At 49.4% G+C, this 23,611-nt stretch overlaps 2 protein-coding genes across 4 annotated transcripts; one reads left to right on the forward strand and one right to left on the reverse strand.

Annotated features, from left to right (window-relative positions):
- Positions 1-9,284: 9,284 nt before the first annotated feature.
- On the reverse strand, positions 9,285-17,970 carry POFUT1 (protein O-fucosyltransferase 1). 2 transcript variants are annotated; one of them, XM_063296804.1, is made up of 7 exons: positions 17,828-17,970; positions 16,588-16,709; positions 16,171-16,353; positions 15,774-15,886; positions 13,556-13,748; positions 10,866-11,108; positions 9,285-10,230 (listed from the first exon to the last, which is right to left on the reverse strand). In XM_063296804.1, exons 1-7 carry the CDS (start codon positions 17,943-17,945, stop codon positions 10,042-10,044), a joined length of 1,161 nt encoding a protein of 386 aa, XP_063152874.1. In that variant the 5' UTR covers positions 17,946-17,970; the 3' UTR covers positions 9,285-10,041. The 2 variants fall into 2 exon arrangements, with proteins under 2 accessions (XP_063152874.1, XP_063152875.1); XM_063296805.1 differs by lacking the exon at positions 17,828-17,970 and adding an exon at positions 17,154-17,194.
- A 115-nt stretch (positions 17,971-18,085) lies between these two features.
- PLAGL2 (PLAG1 like zinc finger 2) lies at positions 18,086-23,611 on the forward strand. 2 transcript variants are annotated; one of them, XM_063296803.1, is made up of 3 exons: positions 18,086-18,340; positions 20,749-21,117; positions 21,747-23,611. In XM_063296803.1, exons 2-3 carry the CDS (start codon positions 20,864-20,866, stop codon positions 22,954-22,956), a joined length of 1,464 nt encoding a protein of 487 aa, XP_063152873.1. In that variant the 5' UTR covers positions 18,086-18,340; positions 20,749-20,863; the 3' UTR covers positions 22,957-23,611. The 2 variants fall into 2 exon arrangements, with proteins under 2 accessions (XP_063152873.1, XP_063152872.1); XM_063296802.1 differs by lacking the exon at positions 18,086-18,340 and having other exon boundaries at positions 20,583-21,117.

Consider the following 23,611-nt stretch of genomic DNA (forward strand, 5'->3'; position numbering starts at 1 on the left):
AGAGGGACGGGCTCACCCGCGGGCCCGGCCTGGGCGCCCCGCCCGCCCCCGGGTAGGCCTGCCCTGCCGCGGCGCCCGATGGGGCGTGTGGTCCTTCCGCGCCGGGCCGCCTGGATGCGCGCCCGCGAGGGAGAGAGACGGCCCTGCCCCGCGGCCGCCGCCTCAGCTGCGCCGCCCCCGCCGCGGCCCCCGATCCGGCGCGGAGGCGGCCCCGTCGCCGCCGGTGCTGCCGCCGCCGCCGCTCACTTCCTTGGCAACGCGGCCGCCCGCCCACAAGCTCTCACTTCCGCAGCGACGCCCGGCCTTGCCTAGCAACGGGCGGGCTGCTGCCGCTTCGAGTGCCGCGACGCCCCGCCCCTCCCCAGGGCGACGGGGCAACTTCCGGGGGGCTCGCGCTTCCGGAAGGCGGCCGGGTGCCCTGAGGGGAGCTGTCCCGGCTCGGGGGAGGCCTGGCCTCCGCTTCCCGCTGGGGCGGCCGGACGGGGCCTGACTAGGATCCGACGAGCCGGGGCTCCGCGGGGCGTGCAGCCCGGCCGGCCTTCCCGCGCAGTCCGCGGCCGCTTGGCCGGTTCAGCGCCCAAACTGGCCCCGGAGGAACGAGCCCCAGCGAACCCCGAAGTCCTGAGCTCGCGGCCCCCGGTCCGCACGGGCCGAGTCTGCACGGCCATAGGCTCCTGGCTTAATCCCAGCCGCGGGTTACCCCCACGGGGCGGCCACGTGAAAGCCTCCCCCGCGTTAAACACTGGTCTACGTCAGCTGTTATGTTGTATGAACGTGACCGCAAGATCTTCGGCTGACCGGAATAATAATAATAATAATAGTAGTAGTATTAAGCTTCGAGGTAGACCAGAGTAGGAAACCAAAGTCATGCAAACCCATACTACTTTTATTATATTTAATATCGCATATTATATATACATACATATACATATACATATACATATATATATTGTTGTTGTTTATTCGTTCAGTTGCTTCCGACTCTTCGTGACTTCATGGACCAGCCCACGCCAGAGCTTCCTGTCGGTCGTCAACACCCCCAGCTCCCCCAGGGACGATTCCGTCACCTCTAGAATATCATCCATCCACCTTGCCCTTGGTCGGTCCCTCTTCCTTTTGCCTTCCACTCTCCCTAGCATCAGCATCTTCTCCAGGGTGTCCTGTCTTCTCATTATGTGGCCAAAGTATTTCAGTTTTGCCTTTAATATCATTCCCTCAAGTGAGCAGTCTGGCTTTATTTCCTGGAGGATGGACTGGTTTGATCTTCTTGCAGTCCAAGGCGCTCTCAGAATTTTCCTCCAACACCACAGTTCAAAAGCATCGATCTTCCTTCGCTCAGCCTTCCTTATGGTCCAGCTCTCGCAGCCATATGTTACTACGGGGAACAACATTGCTTTAACTATGCGGGCCTTTGTTGTCAGTGTGATGTCTCTGCTCTTAACTATTTTATCGAGATTTGTCATTGCTCTTCTTCCAAGGATTAAGCACCTTCTGATTTCCTGACTGCAGTCAGCATCTGCAGTAATCTTTGCACCTAGGAATACAAAGTCTTTCACTGCTTCTACATTTTCTCCCTCTATTTGCCAGTTATCAATCAAGCTGGTTGCCATAATCTTGGTTTTTTTGAGGTTTAGCTGCAAACCAGCTTTTGCACTTTCTTCTTTCACCTTCATCATAAGGCTCCTCAGTTCCTCTTCACTTTCAGCCATCAAGGTGGTATCATCTGCATATCTGAGATTGTTAATGTTTCTTCCAGAGATTTTAACTCCAGCCTTGGATTCCTCAAGCCCAGCTTGTCGCATGATGTGTTCTGCATACAAGTTGAATAGGTAGGGTGAGAGTATACAGCCCTGCCGTACTCCTTTCCCAATCTTAAACCAGTCTGTTGTTCCGTGGTCTGTTCTTACTGTTGCTACTTGGTCGTTATACAGATTCTTCAGGAGGCATACAAGATGACTTGGTATCCCCATACCACTAAGAACTTGCCACAATTTGTTATGGTCCACACAGTCAAAGGCTTTAGAATAGTCAATAAAACAGAAATAGATGTTTTTCTGAAACTCCCTGGCTTTTTCCATTATCCAGCGGATATTGGCAATTTGGTCTCTAGTTCCTCTGCCTTTTCTAAACCCAGCTTGTACATCTGGCAATTCTCGCTCCATGAACTGCTGAAGTCTACCTTGCAGGATCTTGAGCATTACCTTACTGGCATGTGAAATGAGTGCCACTGTTCGATAGTTTGAACATTCTTTAGTGTTTCCCTTTTTTGGTATGGGGATATAAGTTGATTTTTTCCAGTCTGATGGCCATTCTTGTGTTTTCCAAATTTGCTGGCATATAGCATGCATTACCTTGACAGCATCATCTTGCAAGATTTTGAACAGTTCAGCTGGGATGCCGTCGTCTCCTGTTGCCTTGTTATTAGCAATGCTTCTTAAGGCCCACTCAACCTCACTCTTCAGGATGTCTGGCTCTAGCTCACCGACCACACCGTCAAAGTTATCCCCGATATTGTTATCCTTCCTATACAGGTTTTCTGTATATTCTTGCCACCTTTTCTTGATCTCTTCTTCTTCTGTTAGGTCCTTGCCATCTTTGTTTTTGATCATACCCATTTTTGCCTGGAACATATATATATAATATTAAATATTATATATTATTATATTATATTATAAGGTTACAGTAACAGCATCTTGCATGTCTGAATGCACTCTTAAGACAAAAACGAAGTCCGCCCCAAGAATCCAACAATCCGACCCTGAGCTACAGATCTTCTCCGCTACGGCAAGAGACCAAGGACTAGATGATCTTGAAAGTCCCTTCCAACTCATGACTCTGTCATTGAACCATACGGAGCCGTTTGGAGCTCCAGGGACAAGTTGCAAAGTGTGGCCTTTGGAGGGAATAAGAACATCACTCAGCGTTGGGGCCACTATCTGACGTGGATCCCAGGTCAGCACTGGCTCTTCTTTTTCTGGATCCAAGAGATCCTGAAGTCGTCTTCAGCATCCTAGTGTCAGCCCTCTAAGGCAGACAAAACTTAAGACGCACAAGCTGATACTACTTTTAAGATAAGGCTCTAGTAACAGACTCCTGCAAGTCTGAATGCCCCCCTCCCTCTCTTCATGAGAACTAGGGAGGTCAAGTCTGAGGCGCTTTCTCAAATTACATTCCTGCTTTGGATTCAGATTTCTTTTATCTGACCATTATCTTGGTTGCGGCTCTTCCTCAAGGTTACCCTTACAGCTGGCCCGTTACACTGCCTGATTCTAAACGATTCTGAGCGCCTGACAACAGTCAAGCAAAGAAATTAAAATAAATCAATAAAACACCAAAGATAAAGATGGCAAATGCAATGAAGGGTCTCAGTGTCCCTCACCAATGGCCTGGGTGAAGAGCTGGGTCTTCACAGCAATTCTATAGAACAGCAGAGTGGGTCATCCAGATCTCTGGAGGAACCTCGTTCCAGAGGGCAGACGTTGCAGCAGAGAAGTATAATTGCAAGTTTACTCCGTGTTAGTCAAAATGAGCCCAGTTTCAGGTATCACGCAGCAAGGAGGATTCAGGAGGTTGAAAACTGTCCTATAAAGGAGATATTGAGGGAACTGGAATTGATTATTGCTGAGAATACTCACAGGGCAAACAATGCCTCGTATTAGGTCATTTAAAGCTGGGTTTGCACAAGACACTAGCTAGGCTGAAATTGGGTAGGGTAGTATGTGATTCTACATGTTAGGTGAACTTTTCTGTTGTCTTAGCTTTGTTGTTTATTCGTTTAGTCGCTTCCGACTCTTCGTGACTTCATGGACCAGCCCACGCCAGAACTTCCTGTCGGTTGTCAACACCCCCAGCTCCCCCAGGGACGAATCCGTCACCTCTAGAATATCATCCATCCACCTTGCCCTTGGTCGGCCCCTCTTCCTTTTGCCCTCCACTCTCCCCAGCATCAGCATCTTCTCCAGGGTGTCCTGTCTTCTCATGATGTGGCCAAAGTATTTCAGTTTTGCCTTTAATATCATTCCCTCAAGTGAGCAGTCTGGCTTAATTTCCTGGAGGATGGACTGGATTGATCTTCTTGCAGTCCAAGGCACTCTCAGAATTTTCCTCCAACACCACAGTTCAAAAGCATCGATCTTCCTTCTCTCAGCCTTCCTTACGGTCCAGCTCTCGCAGCCATACGTTACTACAGGGAACACCATTGCTTTAACTATGCGGACCTTTGTTGTCAGTGTGATGTCTCTGCTCTTAACTATTTTATTGAGATTTGTCATTGCTCTTCTCCCAAGGATTAAGCGTCTTCTGATTTCCTGACTGCAGTCAGCATCTGCAGTAATCTTCGCACCTAGAAATACAAAGTCTTTCACTGCTTCTACATTTTCTCCCTCTATTTGCCAGTTATCAATCAAGCTGGTTGCCATAATCTTGGTTTTTTTGAGGTTTAGCTGCAAGCCAGCTTTTGCACTTTCTTCTTTCACCTTCATCATAAGGCTCCTCAGTTCCTCTTTCAGCCATCAAAGTGGTATCATCTGCATCTCTGAGATTGTTCATGTTTCTTCCAGCGATCTTCTGATGGTCTGCAGGAAAAGTCCTTGAGCAGAGAAAATAACCCAAACACATTCCATTGTCCTGATTTCACATACAGAGCTTGGTACAAGGTCTCACAGCAGCTCCCTCCCAAACAGAAACGCACATCAGCGCCATGGCATGGGAAACGTTACGATGTATAAACTACATTGAACCAGTGAACATGACACCTCCTTAATTCAAATGTTATTTTCCTGGGATTGCATGGCTACAGCGTTAGCCCAGGAAAGTACACTCTTTCCTTAAAGAGGTGCCAGCTGGGTCAACAACTTGAACCCTTGCTCCAAAGTACCTTTTTGGCTTCAGATTCAAACCACATCAATCTGACAGGCTTAAGGCAATTAACCAGCGAGCCAACCAGATCTCACGCAATTACTCTTACTTGCAAGTTTACTGAGGGCAGCGAATGCCCTTTCATCTAATGTGTTTTCAGTTGGTGACATCAGTCTGGGGAAAAATACATCTGTTTGAAACTTGCTTTATACCAGGTTATCACAATGTTCATTCATGCCTTGGTCGCCTTGCCAGTGGCCGACTGCCATTCATTCCACATGAGGCTGCCCTGGGAGACCACCTAGAAATTACAGCTACCCCAGAATATAGTGGCAGGAGCAGTGATGGGCAAGCCTCGCTATATCCGTGTAACACACTGCTACGTGGGCGGCACCAGTTGTCCGTTGGCTTCCGGGTGCAATTCAAGGTGCTGGTTATTACCTCCAAAGCCCTACATGGCTTGGGGCCTGGGTATCCAAGGGACTGGTTGTCTCTACTGTGTCTGCCTGCCCTATTCTGACAAAGTCAGCCTATTCTGGGTCTCTTCCATTACACAATGCCATCTAGTGGGACCAAGAAGGTGGGCCCTCTCTGTTGCTGCATCTGCCCTTTGGAACAGTGTCGTCCTCCCCGCAAGGTATCTGCATGGCCCCCACCTTGCTGGCCATCAAATGATCCTTAAGAAGTTATGACCCCAGGCCAGGGCCTGGGTGATTTGGATGGGTCCCCTTTTAGCCGTAGGCATAGTGGAGACATGCTGAGATTTTTTTTGCTGGTCTCCCTCTACACACTGGTCATGGTTTATGATTGGTCACGTATTTATCTTATATTTTATTGTGTTTTTAGCTTGTGAAGCTGCCCAGTCATTCAGAATTGGGTGTCTTAGAAATGTAATATAGAAATAAAAATAATAAATAAATGTGATATAACTCCACACATTCTGCAAGGGGATAAATTCTTCAAATGCATATAGAAGCACCTGAATAACCCAATTTGCAGGAGTTTTTTATCTTTAAAAACAGAAACTTGCAAGCACCTGTTTAAGACCCCCCAGTCTGATATTTTTTTTGTCCTTTTGCCCCCTAGTATCAATCTAACTGGATCCACATCAATATATTTCCACATTTGGAAATTTCAAAGCAGAAGACAGAAACCTGGCTACCTGAGTCAAACCATTCTTTTCCTAAGAATATGCCATCATTACATTTTGGTTTAATTTGACCAGAATTAAAGCTAAACCTAGGAAGAACACGTAAGGAATACAAAGACACGGGAAAAGTGGTGATTTATTATGAAAAAAAAATACAAAATTATCTATACAATTGTTTTTTAAAATAATAAAAAATACAGCTTCCAATGTCAACCATAGCACTCAACACCTCAGTGCTCTTCATCCTGTGCCAGCCCACAAATGGAGATTACATATGCATTTGTGAAGCTGAACTGCACAATATCCAGCAAACCAGAAACATCCTCCTGGAAGCTCTGAAAGACCAACACCATTAAAGTAACTGTAATTCATTAATAATTACAGAAACTGCTTGGCACTTTCTCCTGCATGCTTTTTGATACGCAGCAGCAGCAGGATACTGAAGGTCAAGTAACACAGAGATTCTAATTTCTTTCAGACTTTGAATTAGGAAGCTTATGAAGATGGATGCCTAGGCTTCCATGCAGAAGAGCGAGATCTTGCATGGGCCAAGATGCGACAAATTTACCAATAGCATGAAGGGAGCTGTCATCCCTACGAGGTAGACCAGATCAGGAAACCAACTCTGCCAGCACTCTCCCCCTTCCCAGGAGTCAAGAAATGTTCCTGTCCTTTTTGTTTGCATAATGGGTTTTAAATATTTGCTTCAAGGCCATTTCCCTGGCTCTCTAGGGAACGAAGAAGGGAATTGACGCCTCTGTCCATCACCATTAGCCCTGAAAGCTAATGGAGGCTCCAAGCTCTGTGAACAGGGGCCAGACGGCATTATACGCTAGATCAGTGTTTCTCAACCTTGGCAGCTTGAAGATCTGTTGATTTCTGGCAGGGGAATTCTGGGAGCTGAAGTCCACACATCTTCAAGTTGCCAAGGCTGACAAACACTGCACTAGATAGCGGAGGCAGGGAAAAGGGAGGACAGGTGCCTTCCTGCTTCATCAGAGAATTTATTAAGAAGGTTGTACTTCCCCAACCTGCTGTTGAATCTTAGGTTAACTGGAGAGGGTGGGAACTGCAGTCAAACCGCTCTCTGCAATAGTAGGCAAAACGCAGGCTTATAAATTTATTCTAGACTGAAATGTTATGCGGCATGGAAGAAATTCCCTGCATTTTCATAAGCTTTTTAAACATATCTAAGAAATTCAGCTGTTTGTGAAACAACCAGCCATTTATTTCTCAAGATACAACATTACTTCTCCTACCCCTCATCAGAACTTCACCACTACTGGGGGAAAACACGTACAATCCAGGTAAGCAAAGCTGGGAGGAACGATGTGACGTCTTACTCCAAGATCGCCTCTTTTCCATTAACAGCCTTTGCAACCAAAATGCTTTTTCCCCAGAATCTCTAGCAGGCAGGGGAGAAGACCCCTGAAGTCAGGGAGCCTTTCCACACCAAATCACATCTTCAGCCTTTCATAGCGTCACTTGGAACATTATTGGGAGATGGAAAAAAAAAATCATCTCTAGCAGCTTACATAAATAATCACTGATGCAGTTCCGAGAGGACAGTATTGTTCTACTAAGCTGGCTGATGCTGCTCAGCAAGCTGCTTCTGCATCTTTACGGGCAGCCTTCGGGAGAGCAAACTGCAGTAGGTCCCCAGTCCAAGGACAAGGGCTTGAGTCACGCTCCTCAGTACCTCCTGGACCCAGGAAAGGTTGCAACTGGTGGGCCAGCGTCGGCCTCCGGGGCACGGCCTCCATCTGCACTCCAGTAGGAGCCACCGGTCCAGGAAAAATACGACTGCATACCAGATCCTTCAGGGGTAGGACACTTCCATCTCCAGGAATACTGTAGATGGAACCTCCATGGACCCAGCAGCTTTCTACAGAAGCAGCGACTCCATCCGACCGGGAGTTGGTCTGACTGTTCTTCCCCACCCAGGCAAGGAGTCAGGGCATCCCCCCCATCACCTGCCTGGCCTGGAAGAGTAAAGCCGGCATCAGCAGCAAACTGAGACTTAATCCCAGTCCAAGGGATGACCTCTCCCAGTGGCTTCATCTACCTATTGAGCGAGATGGAGAGAGATGACCAAGCCCTGAAGCACCGTGCTGTTCTTATTACAGTTTTATCTATTTTATCTAAGCCGGCCGCTTGGAATCTAGTGAATCAGGCATCATACAGTTTTTTGTACTGCACAAATAAAGTATTGGATGCATAGCTGAAGGTCAGGGTTCCAGAAGGCACCTGTTTCGCTGGCCTGTTTAAAACGGAAAAAGGCAAATCTGTTGGGGGAGGCTTTAATTTGGATTCTTGCATTGAGCAGCGCACTGGACCAGACGGCCTCAAGAGCCACTTTCAATTCGCTTTTTTTTTATGGAAGGAAGGGTTTAACCGCAGCACCTGATCAAGTTAAACGGAGTGTCTTTCCATGGCGATACCTTGGCATGTTGGGCCATTTGCTGGGGACAAACCTGGAGCATGAGTGGCGGTTCCCCCTGCCGTCACTCTGGGCAGGGGGTTGGACTAGATGATCTTGCAAGTCCTTCCCACCCTTTGGGTTTTATGATTCAAAGCAAGAAACAGCTGAAAGTAACTTCTGAAGGCATTCAGATGTAGTGGGCAGGATCCCTGCTGCTACAGACTGCCAATGAAACGTTTTGTGGTTTATTAAAAAAAATTAAAATACTTTTATAACCCTTAGAAGCCAGTCAAGTGGCAGAGGCAGACAGAGAAAAATGAGGTACTGGAGCTGCTGAGAACAACCATCAATAAAAGATTCCGCTGCAGCTTAGGACTGCACACCACCAGGAGAACAGGCACTTCTCTAAAATTAGGCATAAGTAGGAGCCAAGAGTTCACCCCACTTTCTAAGATTTAGAGCACTGAAAGCTGACTGGTTATTTCTGCTGACACCTTTTAAAAATTCACAGCTTCAAAGCTTAAAAAGAATGGCAAGAAAGCCTATTTCTCTTTCAAACAAAATAACTTCAAGAAAGAGGCCAGACCAGATTTTCAGGACAGATGGCAAAGAAAGAGACACATTGCTAGCCAAGCTCCCAGAATCATAGCTGATACTCAGATTTATGATTATCTGCCATCAAACCGGTGTCAACTCTTAGCAACTACATAGACTTTCTCCATGATGTTTTGTCCCCAGCCTGGTCTTTCGGGTCTCCCAATGGTGCCCTCACCGCCACCGTAACTGAGTCCCTCCACGTTGCTGCTGGCTGCCTCTGCTTCTCTTTCCTTCCACCCTTCCCAGCATCAGAGCCTTCGCCAGAGAACTCGGTAGCGTCAGGTCTCTTCTCCAACAAGTTACTCAGAATTCTCTAAAAAATGGTTGATGTATCCAGTAAAAGTAAGGAATGAGAAAGTTTTTGTGTTTTAAAAAAGAGATGATTCCTTGGAGATTATTTTTCAGCATTTAGACTGTTATTTCTGTAAAATACAAAACCATTTAAAAATATCTCTTGTATTCTGAAATTTTTTTAAAAAATGTATGTAGTTGCAGCACACTCCTCCAGTTACTGGAGGCTTCAGTGCTAATTAGGCCTTGGTTCTGAAGATACCAAATCACGTTACAGATCCCAGCAGATTCAGATTTAGTCTCCCTGGTCCAAGCAGAGGAAATGGAGATTAAATCCATTCTGGAAAGAGGTAAGCTAAAACATGCCAGACAAATATTAATCAGTTAAACGGGCAATTAAACCATCCTCTGTTTGTCAGTGCTGAACTCCAGAACACTTTTTGTGACTTACTGTCCATGCCATTGTAATATACTGTGCACTAAGCAAGCACCAGTTGAGACGTTAATTCTGACTGGGGTAAGGAGGCCAGGAAGGAGGAAGTTCAAGCCGCATATTCAGAGGATTCCGTGATTCAGCCATAGCAGGGAGAGAACGGGATTTTCTGAGAAGAACGGCACCAGGATGAATCTGCAGGATTTACCAGATGCATGCTTCCCTCCAACAGGGTTTTGTGTTAAGCTGAGTTGTGTATCACAAAACCCAAAGCCTACTGTCCTCTGTGGGTCACAATTCATCTCGCAGCTTTGGTGGGTAGTCCATGCCAAAAAAGGAGGACGGCCTCCTGTGCACATCCCGCTCCCGTTTCACGAAGGCAGTAAAAGAGGAGACGCAGTTGCCAATAAAATGATCGGACTGGCCAAGAATGTACAGATCTATCTGGGCCACTTCAGGTTGCAAATGTACCACTTTTATCTGCAATGAGGAAATAGGCAGAATGCATTAATTACACTGTTCCTGGAAATAAGGGGCCACAAGCAAATAGCAAATGTGAGGTTCAGAGGTCCATGCCACCTCTGAGCCGGGATGTCTGACAGCAGCCATCGTTAATCTGCTGCACCCCGATGCATTGTAGAATTACATGATATTCATTTTTCCCAATTATGATTTCCTACAGCCAAACTACTTTTAATTTGCATAACCATTTGGCTTTCCTAATTTCAAATGTGAAAGCATTTTTTCTGTCGGGGTTGGTCTTTTACTCTTTATTTATTTAGTCTTTTCAAAACAATTATCTTCCCCAAACAGTTTATACTATAATCCATTTCATTCCAGATTACCGGAACTAATTCGTAAGTGCTGGATTGCGTGTGTGTGTGGTTAGCTGAATCCGCCATGGGGTTTCATTCTTTTATAATTATTGTATCCTGTTTTTATGTTGTTGGTTTTATTGTACACTGCGAGGAGTTGGGCGGTGTCTAAATCGAACAAATTAAATTGAATTTCGGGGCATGATCCAACCTCAAAATGGTGAGTTTTGCGCTTAACAATATATAAGCTCAACCCTTGCCGAGACAAATACAATTTTCTTTGGTTGGGATGGGGGTTACCTTTTGTTTGAAAAACTGCTGTATTTCTTTGGTGTAGGGCTCTGAGTCAGTGGCCACATACACGGCTCTTGCATCTGTCTTCCCCACCCAGAGTCTGAGGGCTCGCTCGATCTCCTTCAGGTCTGGCAAACACATATCCATGGTCAGGGGCGCAGCAGCGTTGCGATCATAGCCCACACACTGCGGCGACGCCATTAAGTGGGACCCAGCGGTGCCCTCCTTCAGCATATTGCATGCATTTTTCTAACAGGGGACAGAAACAAGGGAGGATAACACTGTCAGTGCTGGCTACTAGTCATTGCATCTATGTTCTTAGCTTCAGGGATCAATGATTTCGTACTTCCTGATACCAACGGGGAACATGAGGGGGAAGGCACTACTGCACCCACGTCCATCTGGATGGACGCTGGGAGGAAGAAGAGGTCGGAGGAGTGGACAGCCAGCCTAATGTCAGTACTTGGGAAAACCATACAGGGTATCATAAAGAGATTGATCCATTGGCACTTTGGAAAGAATGCGATTCCCTAAAGTCAGCAAGGGGCTGTCAAGAATTTGTCTGATCACACTGATCTTATCCCTTTCCTGGTTGGTTAGTTGGTTGAACTAACTGCTTTAGCACACTGTGGATTGTGGTGGACCTAATATATCCAACCCAATCCTTTATTACATCAATGACCAGATGTCGTAATATATCCTCCACTTCAACAAAAGCATCTGACAAAGTATTCCAAGATACTCTGATTAGCAAGCTGGTTAAGTGTGAGCTGGCTGGCGTACAAGCAGTCCTCACTTATGATCACAGTTGGGAGCAGAGCTTCTGTCGTTAAGAGAGGTGGTCATTAAGTGCATCATGCCCGATTTTACGATCTTTTTGCCATGGTCATTAAGCGAATCATGTGGTCGTTACGCAAATCTGGCTTTCCCCATTGACTTTGCTTGTCAGAAGCTGGCTGAGAAGGTTGCAAATGGTGATCACATGAAGCTGGGATGCTGCAACCACTGTAAATACATGCCAGTTTCCAAGCGCCTGAATTTTGATCACATGACCACAGGGACGCTATGACGGTCATGAGGACTGGCCCCAAGTCACTTTTTCCAGCACCGTTGTAAGTTTGAACAGTTGTTTAAATGAAAGGTCATAAGTCGAGTACTACCTGTATCTATTAATGATGTATCAAATGGAAAACCCAAGTTTGGTCCTAGGCTGGCACCCCTTTGATTTTTATCTTAATTGCTTGGATAAAAAAAAAAGGAGGGAATCCTCATCAGATTGGGAGATCAAACAAAACTAGGTAGGGTAGTTCAAATCCAGAAGACAAATAACAATTAAAAATACTAGAGAAGTGGGCAGAAAATAACAGTGGCACTTAATAAAGAGAAATGCACAATTTTTCATTAACGAGAAAGAAATTAAAAACACAAGTATGTGAGGTAGATGGGTGTGAAATACTGTGTGTAAAAAGGATATTGAGATTGTAATTGATCACATGGTGAGACATGGCTGCTAAAACAGCAAAAACAATTTTGGGCCAAATCAACAGAAGTCTAGGAAGTACAATATATTGAGTACTGTATCCAGTTCCAGGCACCACCTTTTAAGAAATAAGTGACAGTGAAGATAGTCAGAGGATGCCGAAGCTCCCAAACTAACAGCTTGACTCTTTCCCTGCTCCTGTTTAACATCTGTGGGAAACAGCTGGGTGAGATCTGTTGGCACATATCAGTTTGCTGATGACTCTCAGTTGTACCCGGGCTGTCCAAGTGCTTCTCCAGTGCCTGGGGACTGTGGGGGTCTGGATGGGGAGGAACTGGCTTCAACTCAACCCTAACGAGACAAGAGTGGCTGCGGGCTCAAGGCTTCCTGTATCTGGTGATTTCCCACTGTTAACGTTGAAGGGGATTATACACCCCCAGGCAGAGTTGATACTCCATCTGGAGGTCCTATTGGACTCGCAGCTCCTGCTCAAGGAGCAGGTGGCAGCTTTGGCCAGGGGGGCCTTGGCACAAATCCATCTTGTGTGCCAGCTGTACTCATTCCTTAGGGCCTGCCCATGGACGCTCATTGCAATGCACTCTACGCAGGGCTGCCCTTGAAAAGCATTCTGAAGGCATTCCAGTAGGCTTCTGGACGCAACTCAAGGGGCTGGTTGTCAGCTTTAAAGAGCTACACGGCATTGGGACGCATTACTGGTGGGACTGTCTCTCCCCGATGGTTTCTGCCTGTCCCACCAGATCTGGCACAGTGGGCATGCTCCGGGTCCCCTTGATGAGACAATGTTACCTGGTGGGCCTAGGAGGTACACCTTCTTTGTCATGGTACCTGCCCCATGGAACAACCTCCCCCCAGAGATACAGACAACCCCAACCTTACTGGCCTTTGGAAGGCCATGAAGACCTGGCTCTTCCCCAGGCATTGGAGCCAGGCTGTTAGTTCGGGAGCTCCGGCACGGACACAAGGCAAAGGAGTTTTGCATTTTCAATGAGAGGGCCTTGCCCCAGGTTTTTGTTTGTTTGTTTGACTGCTGATGTTTTATACGGTATATTAGCCACCCAGTTTTGTGTTACTAATTTGATTAGTAATAAAAACAGGTTCTTATAAGTTCTCTCTTGTCTTTGTCATTGGTGTGGTAGCCGAACACAAAGACAATCGTGGGAAACAGAACCCCGATGAGGCTCTGCCAGTCACGTACCCAGTCCGAACCCACACGCAAGTGGATTCCCACGTAGGGTCTGATTAGGAGTGAATTAATATAGGACTCTCCTTTGTCCACCATCTCGTCAGACCACACCACATAGCGGTGCAGGGGCCGGTACTCTTCCAGAACAGGAAACTGGGCCGGTGCACCCGGAAGGGCAAGAACAGGATGTTCAGAGGGTGGAAACCTAGGAGACAACAGAGCAGAAATAGAAACACAGAGTTTCCTTCTTTTATTCCTGGCAGCCAAAGGAAAGACAGACCTGCCAGCATGGCTGAAAGTCTGAACCAAGTGGACAAGAGAAGCACAGAGATGTTTCAACTTTAATGTTTTGGTGGAGGTAAACCACTCTGAGCCTTCAGGAATTGAGCAGCAGCAGATAGATAAATCCCCACATTTCCTACACTGGCAATGTTACCTAGTCCAGGCAGTCCTTGACTTACAACTACAATAGGGACCAGAACTTACACTGCTAAGCAAGGCAGTTGTTAAGTGAGTCACACCCAATTTTATGACCTTTTTTGCAGTGGCCGTTAAGCAAATTACCACAGTTGTTAAGTGAATCTGGCTTCCCCCATCGACTTTGCTTGTCAGAAGCTGGCTGGGAAGGTTTGCAAATGGCAATCATGTGACCCCGGAACACTGCAATGTTGTAAACGGGAGCCGATTGCCAAGTGCCTGAAATTTGATCATGGGACCACAGGGACATTTCGACAGTTGTGTGAGAACCAGTCGTAAGTCACCTTTTGCAGCGCCGTTGTAACTTTGAATGGTCACTAAATGAATGGTCGTAAGTTGGGGACTAGGGACGCGGTGGCGCTGCGGGTTAAACCACTGAGCTGTCGATCGGAAGGTCGGCGGTTCGAAACCGCGCGGCGGGGTGAGCTCCCGTTGCTCGTCCCAGCTTCTGCACACCAAGCAGTTCGAAAACATGCAAATGTGAGTAGATTAATTGGTACCGCTTCGGCGGGAAGGTAACGGCGTTCCGTGAGTCATGCTGGCCACATGACCCGGAAGTGTCCTATGGACAACGCCGGCTCCAAGGCTTTGAAACGGAGATGAGCACCGCCCCCTAGAGTCGGACACGACTGGACTTTACGTCAAGGGAAACCTTTACCTTTACCTTTAAGTTGGGGACTACCAGTATGGTAATAAAATGTTTGCAATCCAAAAAGCTAGCTCAGGGAACTCTAACCACACAAAGAGAGAAATGAATAAACAAACGATCTTGCTCTGTAGGCGTCAAGCAAGTAACTCCAGCAACTGGCGAAAACAAGCTACATCACCATCTTACACAAGGAACGAGGCGGGAAATAATCTTCAGAGCTCAACCTGCAGAGCCCCTTGCTTTGTGGAAATATACCGGAAGGCATTCTGATGAATGGTATCAGCACAGAGAGATCAAGCTGGGGACTCCCAGTTTGCAGGGATGAGGGCTGCCCTTGGTCCTTGGGTGGCTTTCTACTCTGTTGCCATGACAACACTTGGCAACAGACCTTCCCTATTCTCACTTGTTAAGGAGGTCTCAATAATGGATCAATCCTCCCTTGAAAGAGGATACCCCAAGCACAAAACACCACTGAAAGTTCCGATGCTGCTGTATCTGCTTCCTGGAAGGCAGAGGTAAATAAGGAAAGGTTTTTTAAAAAAAAAATTACTTCAGTTATGGAATTTGGCTCAGAAATAGAGAGTGATTCTCCAGACACCTCGCAGTGCTTTGGGGAGTGTGGGTGACCCTGTTAAGAAACCAACACTAAAACACACTTCCCTGTAGTTTAATCAGGGGCTGAAACCTTTGCAAAGAATCAACATACTAAAACTTACTACGTTTCTTTACTGCCGAACATTTCGTTGAAATCAAAGACAACCCTAGTTGAAATCTAGCCTTTCTTCTCCCAGCCTCAGTGATGAAGTAATGCTGTAGTAATGTGCCTTATTTTTAAAAATATTGCTATATTTTGCTTATTCAAGGTGGGAAGGCAGGATGCGTGCCCCTCTAATCTTACTATGAATTAGATCAGTGTTTCTCAACCTCTGCAACCTTAAGATGTATGGACTTCAACTCCCAGAATTCCCCAACCAGCCATGCTGGCTGGGGAATTCTGGGAGTTGAAGTCCACCCATCTTAAAGCGGCAGAGGTTGAGAAACACTGAATTAGATTGTCTGCCCAGGATCCTGCCCGGTGAGCAATCCCCAACTTGCACTTGCTACCTTTGGTTCCAGTCGTCCTTATAAAAGGCAGTGAAGGACAGGCGTCTGAACAGCTCCGACCTATCAAACTCCACAGCAAACTGATCCCAGAAAGGCCCAAAAGGGTTTCCATCCTGCAAAAACAATGGGGGGATGTTGATTCATGACAGCAGACCGAGGCTGAGGAGGGCAGGGGCAGGGGCTCCCTAGTGGCATCTCAAGGCCCTCTCCTGAAATCTGCATATCAGCTTGACAGCTAAACTCTAAGGCTCAGTAAAAACATGGAGACAAAACAGGGCCAGAAATGATTCACAAAGCATACTGTTTGGAATGCAACGGCCAACAAAATGGGAATGGCAATATAAGTAGAAAAGTTCTGGAACTCCCCCAGATCCTCAGGAGTGGGGAGGACTCCTACCTTCATAGGACAGGTCTTTTTGTCAGCACTTCTCTGAGCTGCAACTTCAAAGCAATATGCCACTCTCTTGCCAGGAGGCCAGTGGGTGGGTGCCAGCTTTTCCATAAATTTCTCCAAGCTAATGACTCGGTGGTATTCTAGGAGAGGCGCCAGCTTGAAGTATTCTTGGTATGGAACATGCAGCTATAACAAAAAAGAAACCCAAGATTACCGAAATACACCAAACACATAATTATTTAACAATAACAAATCCACATCACAGTAAAGGAACTTTACTGCCTGCTTCCAATTCAAAGTGGGCAAATGGGCAGGTTGGATATACAGTACTCTTGAACCAAATAGTGTGCCTTAAAAAGGGAGCTCACAATGTCCTCCATGTCAAAAGCTCTGAATCCAGCCCAAACAGCCATTACTCACATTCGTGTAGGGAGGCCTGTGATGCCGGTACTCAATCCACGGAGGCACAGCTAAAGTCCGATTCATCGTCTTAGCAAACGCCAAAGTGCCCAGGAAATGGTCTGCTTGATTCCCAAATCTCCCTTTGAAGAGAACATAAAATACCCTTTTTTGCTCATTGGGCAAGGAAACATCACCAAGCCTGGACAGGCCTAATGAAGATCTCCCTCCTTTCATTATGGTGAGTTGAACCATGAGGCTGAAATTAAAGGCACGTTCACGTCAAGCTCAGCTCCTGATGGCAAGGGTGGCCATAGAAATTGAATGAATGAATGAATGAATGAATGAGCGAACAAACAATTGTGCTTTAGATACACTGGATGATTGATTGATTCAACAAACTGATAAGGCTGCCGAACTCACACATTGCTAGATCCAGGGCGATTTCTTAGCTCAGGAGAGCCAGGGGGTCTAGCGGAGAAGGTGCTGGGCCAGGAGTGGGGAGACCCAGATTTCGGTCCCCCCTCAGCCACAGAAGCTCCCCGGGGGGCTCTGGGCCGGTGACACTGCTTCTCAGCCCCACCTACCTCACAGGGTCGTTGTCGTGGGGGAAGCTAGGGGGGAGCACTCGGCGCGCCCCCCTGGGCCCCTCTGCAAAAGGAGCGGGACGGGCACCCCATAAACCAGGCTCCAGCCTTGAGATGCCGACCACAGTCTCCGGACGCGGGAAACGGACGGGCAGAGCAGAAGGAAGGATTTCCTGCGCGAGAATTCACACCCGCTTCGTGGGCTTTTTGCTGCGGTGCGTTTGAGCGGCTCAGCCGGGGCGGAATCAGCTTCGGCGCAAGAAAAGCGTTTCCCGCTGGGAGGAAGGAAAACAAGCCGGCCAGGCGGGGAGCGGAGCGGGGCGGCCCCGCACGTTCTATCCACCGATCCAGAGGAATAAGACGAAAACAAACGAACCGCGCTGCGGAAGACCACGAGGGCCCCCGACCCGCGTCTTCCCACAAAGGCCGGGTTAACCCGCCCCCACCCCAGCGGGACTCCCATGGCGCACGGGGATGATGGGAGTTGTAGTGCAGCTTCCAAAGGAAGGCGCACCGCCTGGAGGGCTCCAGGTTGGAGGCCGGCGGCGCAGGGGGGGCAAAGCGAGGGCAGCCGGGCAAGTCCGCGCCGTTTCATGCCGCCCGCTGGGCGTGATGGCGGAGGGGCAGGAACGGGCCGCCCCGAAGGGAGGGAAGACGGCGGACCCGGGCCTCACCCATGCAGGGGCAATAGAGCAGGTATCCGGCAGGGTCCCAGTCGCTGTCGGCGCCGCCCAGGCGCGGGAGAGCGAGCAAGAGCAGGAGGCCGGAGCCCAGGCCGCCGAGAGCCGCCATGCCTCCCCGGCCGAGAGAAGCCGCGCGGCCTAGCTAGGCCCCCCGGGCCGTCTCCATGGGGACCGGCTCGCTCGCCCCGCCCCTCCCGCCAGGCCCCGCGCGCCAGGGAGGGCAGGCCGAGGTGACTTCCGGTTTGGGCCGGAAATGGCGCCTTGGAGGCCTTGAGGGGCGCGAGCTAGCCCGCGACAGGAAAATAAAGGCAGCTGGGCGGGAGGCGCCGCTGCCGCGTCCCCCTCGGGGGCATCGTCACCGCCTTCCCTCCCTCGCCGGCGCCTCCCGCCATGGGGCCTCCGCCACGCCCGCGGTTCCTACGGCAACCCTCGGGCCCTCCTCCCCCCCCTCCTGTGTCTCAAGGCGCCGGGACTGGACGGCAGAGGGGAGCCACGCCGGCGGCGGTGAGCGAAGCACAAAAAGCAGGCAGGCAGGCGGCATCGGGGGGCCCCGAGGGCCGGGCGGGAGGCGGCCGCGCGCTCCGAAGTGCGCATGCGCGCCGGGGGAAAGCTCGGCGGGTCCGGCGGAACAGTTCGGGCCCCCTTTGCGCCCGCGGATCGGGGCCCCCGCCTGCCTGGTCTGCGCCCCCCCGCAGTATCCCCTTCCAAGGCCGAGGGGGAGAGACCGGCCGGGGGGGCCGCCGCGGGAGGATCCGGCCGGGCTTCCAAGGGAGGAGCCGAAGCGGCGAACGGGGGCAGGAAGCGCCTTTGAACCTTCTCGTTGGAGCCGCGTTATTTTGGGCGGGGGGGGCCTCTCCCGGATGTGGGGCACCCTCGCCTCCTCCTGGACCCCTGTTTGGAACTTGGCCACTTTTAGGCGGGTGGAGTTCAACTTCCAGAATTCCCCATGCTGGCTGAGGAAATCTGGGAGTTGAACTCCACCCGTCTAAAAGTGGCCAAGTTTGGGAAACCGTGATCTGGATGGAGCCACGTCTCAGAGCTGGAAAGCTTCAGGTACCATCCACCCAGCCGGGCCAGGAAGGCCCCTTCTCTGCCTCCTGCGCCTTGCAAATGCCCTGCTTGGTCTCTGGAGACCTTTGGGCAAGGAGAGGGCAACTCCCCCACCTAGATGGACAAATGGCACACGTTCCTTTGTCCTGCTGCCACAAGAGAAGAAGAGAAACGGGGGACAGTTAATCAACCTCCTTCCAAAGGATAGAAATGTAGGAGTGTATAATGACGACTTTCGCCCCCCCCCCCAATAATAGCATCTTGGAGTTCCTATCCAAAAGATTTCTTGTGTGATTCTCTTATCTTTTGGGGGCGACGGGTAGCCTAATGGTGAAAACTGCTTTTTAAATAGATACAGATATATACATGCACACAGTGTTTCCATGGTACCGATTGTGTACGCTTTACAGCTGTTGGCTACAAATGAGATTTTATGTGATACAGAATGCTGGTCGGGATAGTTCCCGGCCTGATTCAGTAGCCCTCTCCTTGGCCGTGTTCATCCCACGTGCTTCTCTATGATAATTGGGATCAGAGCATGCTCTGCTCTGTTTTCTGGGGTCACGCAGCACACGGTTGACTAGTTTGTAGTTTACTGTGTCATGTAGACACCTACTTATTCCACAAAAAGGATATATATTTGCTACATTTTAAATGAGGGAAGCAACCCATCAGTTCGGCAAGCTTGCTGTGATAAAGAAGGGAAGGCGTAGGAAAACTACTGGAGCTCAGAGTCTGCGCTCATCTCTCTGAGGTTATATGACCTTGTTGTGTTTGACTTACTTGGACTGGGTGCAACTGAGTGAAAAGCTGCCATGCTTGCTCAACGAATTCCTAAGCAGGTACACAAACATAGTGTGTCTCTGCATGTGTACTACCTGCACGCCTGGTTATGAATTAAAATGCAGCTGAGCCAGTCACCCTTTTTCAATAAACACGGCAGTTTTTAAAACGTCCGAGAAGCACATGTTCCGCCTGAGACAGCTGTGCATTTTCAGCAGAGTACTCTGATGGGACTATAGCCAGATCACAGAAGAGGAAGTGTGCTGTTCCAGGGAGCTGGCAGTACTTTATTTGCCTTTGAAGTCATTGGGAAATAATACTGTGGTTGTGAGGGAATTAAACCCCAGTGGTAAATACATTCGCTTTAATAATAATCATTTGGTGTACTGTACGTGTAAGTAGATCCACTCACTCCTTTGAGTAAGTCCAGCAATGGCCATTTTATATTTGTTCCCTGCTGTGGACAGTCTTGCATTGAATTAAGCAGATAAGCAACTAATGGATCTTTGTCCAACCGTCATCTTCGCTGTAGAACTGGTTTCCAGATCAGTTATTCTTTTCCCCAGATACATTTTCCCAACAGCAGTGAGGAAAAATACAAAACACGACAGTTCGGCGCTTTCTCTTATACCGAACAGTCCGCAAGGCCATCCTGGCAGCCTGCCTTTATTAGATGGGGGAAGTGACTTAAGCAGGATAGTGTTATCATGGTCACGTTTGCAAAAGTTATAGAGCGCCTCATACTGAATCCAGAACTTGTCGTCTCAGCAAATAACGCCCCAAGATGAACTAGTGTGGAGTTCTAGGAAACATCCCTACAGCGAAAAATGTACAGTAAGGCAGTCTTTTCATTGCAGAAAAACTGCTACCGTTGACACTCCAGAGAGGGGGTTTTTCCCTGAGTATTGAGATCAGCATTTTCAGGGATGGGGGGAAAAATCCAACTGCTTCTTTAGGATTGAGGCTGACAGTTTAGAACTGAAGCCCTGGTGCTTACAATTAGGGGCATAATAAACGATGGGTGCTGCTCTGTGGTTGCATGTCGTTATCTCCCTTACGAGTACCTTTCTCCCTTCCAGGCACAGAACTCTCTCCACTGAAGCTTTTCAGAAGGGTTGGTGGATGTGACTGGACCAGTGAGATGCCCATGAGCAGGAATTCTACTTTGTGTGGCCCTCCTCTGCTCGGCCTGCCATGACCGCATTCTTCACCAGCGTCCCAAACTGGATTCAAGATGCAAAGCAGGAGGAGGAGGAGGAGGTGGGCTGGAAACTAGTGCCCAGACCCAGAGCTCGAGAGAGTGAGAGCCAAGGGAGGTGCCAGTATGAGCTGTCTGAAGTGTCCTTCCCTGGTGTGGATAAACTGAGAGCCAGCCCAGAGCAGAGGCCTTACTGCTGCCCTCAACTGCACTGTGGCAAGGCCTTTGCCTCCAAGTACAAGCTCTACAGGTATGCGATGCAGTTGGAGGGTAGCTTAGGACTGGGTTCAAATCCTCACTCGGATACATAGCTCACTTGATTTCGGGGGTGGGGTGGGGAGTGGACACATTGCTACCTTAAGCAGGGTGGCAGGAACGGTAAGATGCGCTTGATAACTAGTCTGTTATAGCTTCTGCCCTCTAGCTTGATGTGGCTTGTGGCAGCCTTTGGTTGCCTTTGTTCTGACAGTCATTAATCCCCTGGGAGCAAGGTGGACACGAAAAGGGGACACAAATTCCTGTCTCTCTTTTGTAGCACAGTATTCTTCCCTGCAATGTGAGGGTTTTTTTGCCATCAATTTTGCAATTGCAAGACTAAGTTCAGTTCCGGGGAGGTGTCAGAAGGTGAATGTATGGGAACGTCCCTCTGTTGGATAGCCAGGGATGCAGGAGGGAAGAAAGATGGTGTATGGCTGCTTGTTTGGGAAGAACGGGGATTTGAATGGGATTAATTTTGACTTTTTCTTTGGCTTCACAACTGGTATGTTTCGCAGCAGAGCAGGAGCTACTTACCGAAGCTCTGCCTGCCCTAGTTTCATAGTGTATGGCTGGGGGCAGAGCAATAAAATGGTTGCCACTTTTGCTTCTTTTCCCGAAAAGGCACCTGGCCACGCACTCTGCCCAGAAGCCCCACCAGTGCATGTACTGTGAGAAAATGTTCCACCGGAAGGACCATCTTCGCAACCACCTTCAGACTCACGACCCAAACAAAGAGGCCCTCCATTGCCCAGAGTGCGGCAAGAACTATAACACCAAACTCGGCTACCGGCGTCACCTGGCCATGCACGCCGCTGCCAGTGGGGACCTCAGCTGCAAAGTGTGCCTGCAGATGTTCGAGAGCACCCAGGTGCTGCTGGAGCACCTCAAGGCCCACTCCCGCAGGCCGCCGTCGGGCAGCACGAAGGAGAAGAAGCACCCCTGCGACCACTGCGACCGGCGCTTCTACACCCGCAAAGACGTGCGGCGGCACCTCGTGGTGCACACGGGCCGGAAGGACTTCTTGTGCCAGTACTGTGCCCAGAGGTTTGGCCGCAAGGACCACCTGACCAGGCACATGAAGAAGAGCCACTCCCAAGAACTGCTGAAGATCAAGGCCGAGCCGGTGGACATGCTGGGCCTCCTGAGCTGCAGCTCGGCGGTGGCAGTGAAGGAGGAGCTGAGCCCCGTCTTGTGCGTGGCATCCCGGGATGTGATGAGCAGCAAGAGCTTCCCTGGCATGCTTCCCGTGGGCATGTATGGGGCCCACGTCCCGGCTATGCCCAGCTCAGCGATGCCCCACACGTTGGTCCCCAACCCCCTTCCAATGGGAATGAGCTACCCTCTGGACTCGTCTTCCCCTCCACAGCCTCCCCCGAAGTACCAGCTTGGATCTACCTCATACTTCCCAGACAAAATTCCCAAAACCGAGGTGGACAGCTGCGTGGCAGAGCTCCCCGGAGGCCTTTCGCTGGTAGCCGGTGAGCCGTCCTCTTCCTCGCCTCAGCCCCCCACCCTGGAGGAGACGCTGCTCTCCAAGAGCCCTGCTCTGCTCTCCGAAGCGCTCTGTGCTGCTAACATGGACTTCTCCCACCTCCTGGGCTTCCTTCCCTTGAACCTCCCATCGTGCAACCCGCCTGTCTCCTCGGGGGGGCTAGTTATGGGTTATTCCCAGGGAGAGACCCAGTCCCTCCTCACCACCCTGCCGCCGCAGGAGCCCTCCTCGGGAACCACGCCCTCCCTTGGCTTCGGAGCGCTTCACCCGCTGCCCTCGATGTTTTCCCCGGGCCTGGGTGCCACCACTTTGCCACGTTTCCATCAAGCATTCCAGTGAGAGAGCTGGACAAGCAGAGTCTCTCTGGGCGCACAGACGGGACTGCAAACGTGCTCAGATTCACCGTCTTTCCAGCTTCGGGCTGCGGAAAGCTTCAGGAAGGACTGGAACTGCCCCGTACATTTCAGTGTATGCCCCAGTCCTGGACAGGGAGTAGGTTGCAGTGAATAGAATTTCAGGTATTTTTCTTTTTACGTTGTTGGTAATCAGGAGCCACACTTCCTGCTGATCTTCACAGGGGTTTTCAGCCTTGCTCCGTGTTAGGAGGAGCTTAAGTCCAGGTCTGTCTCAAATCGGGGCCCAACCCATATTCTGCAGTTCTCTGCCTCTGGTCCAAGTGGCAGAACTTCCCCTTCCTCCCCCCCCCCCTTCTGTGGTTATTCCCGTGATGCCGAGCGTGTGGAGTGTGCAAATCAAACTCTTTCTCTGGAGCCGTTTCCTTGCAATGTATTCCTGCAGAATCATGTTTACTCAACCATGTCCCACTATTACAAATCAGGTAGTGCCACGGACAGAGTCAGTGTTTCTGGCACAGCTAATACACTGTTTACACAGTGAAATCAGGTCGCTCTGGTTTCACCTCACTACTACTTCCATTTTTTCCCCCGTGGGGAAAATAAACTGACTTGGAATAGGTTCAGCTTTTGCCAGCTTA

Source organism: Candoia aspera, chromosome 3 (assembly GCF_035149785.1).
Source record: "Candoia aspera isolate rCanAsp1 chromosome 3, rCanAsp1.hap2, whole genome shotgun sequence".
Lineage (NCBI taxonomy): Eukaryota > Metazoa > Chordata > Lepidosauria > Squamata > Boidae > Candoia > Candoia aspera.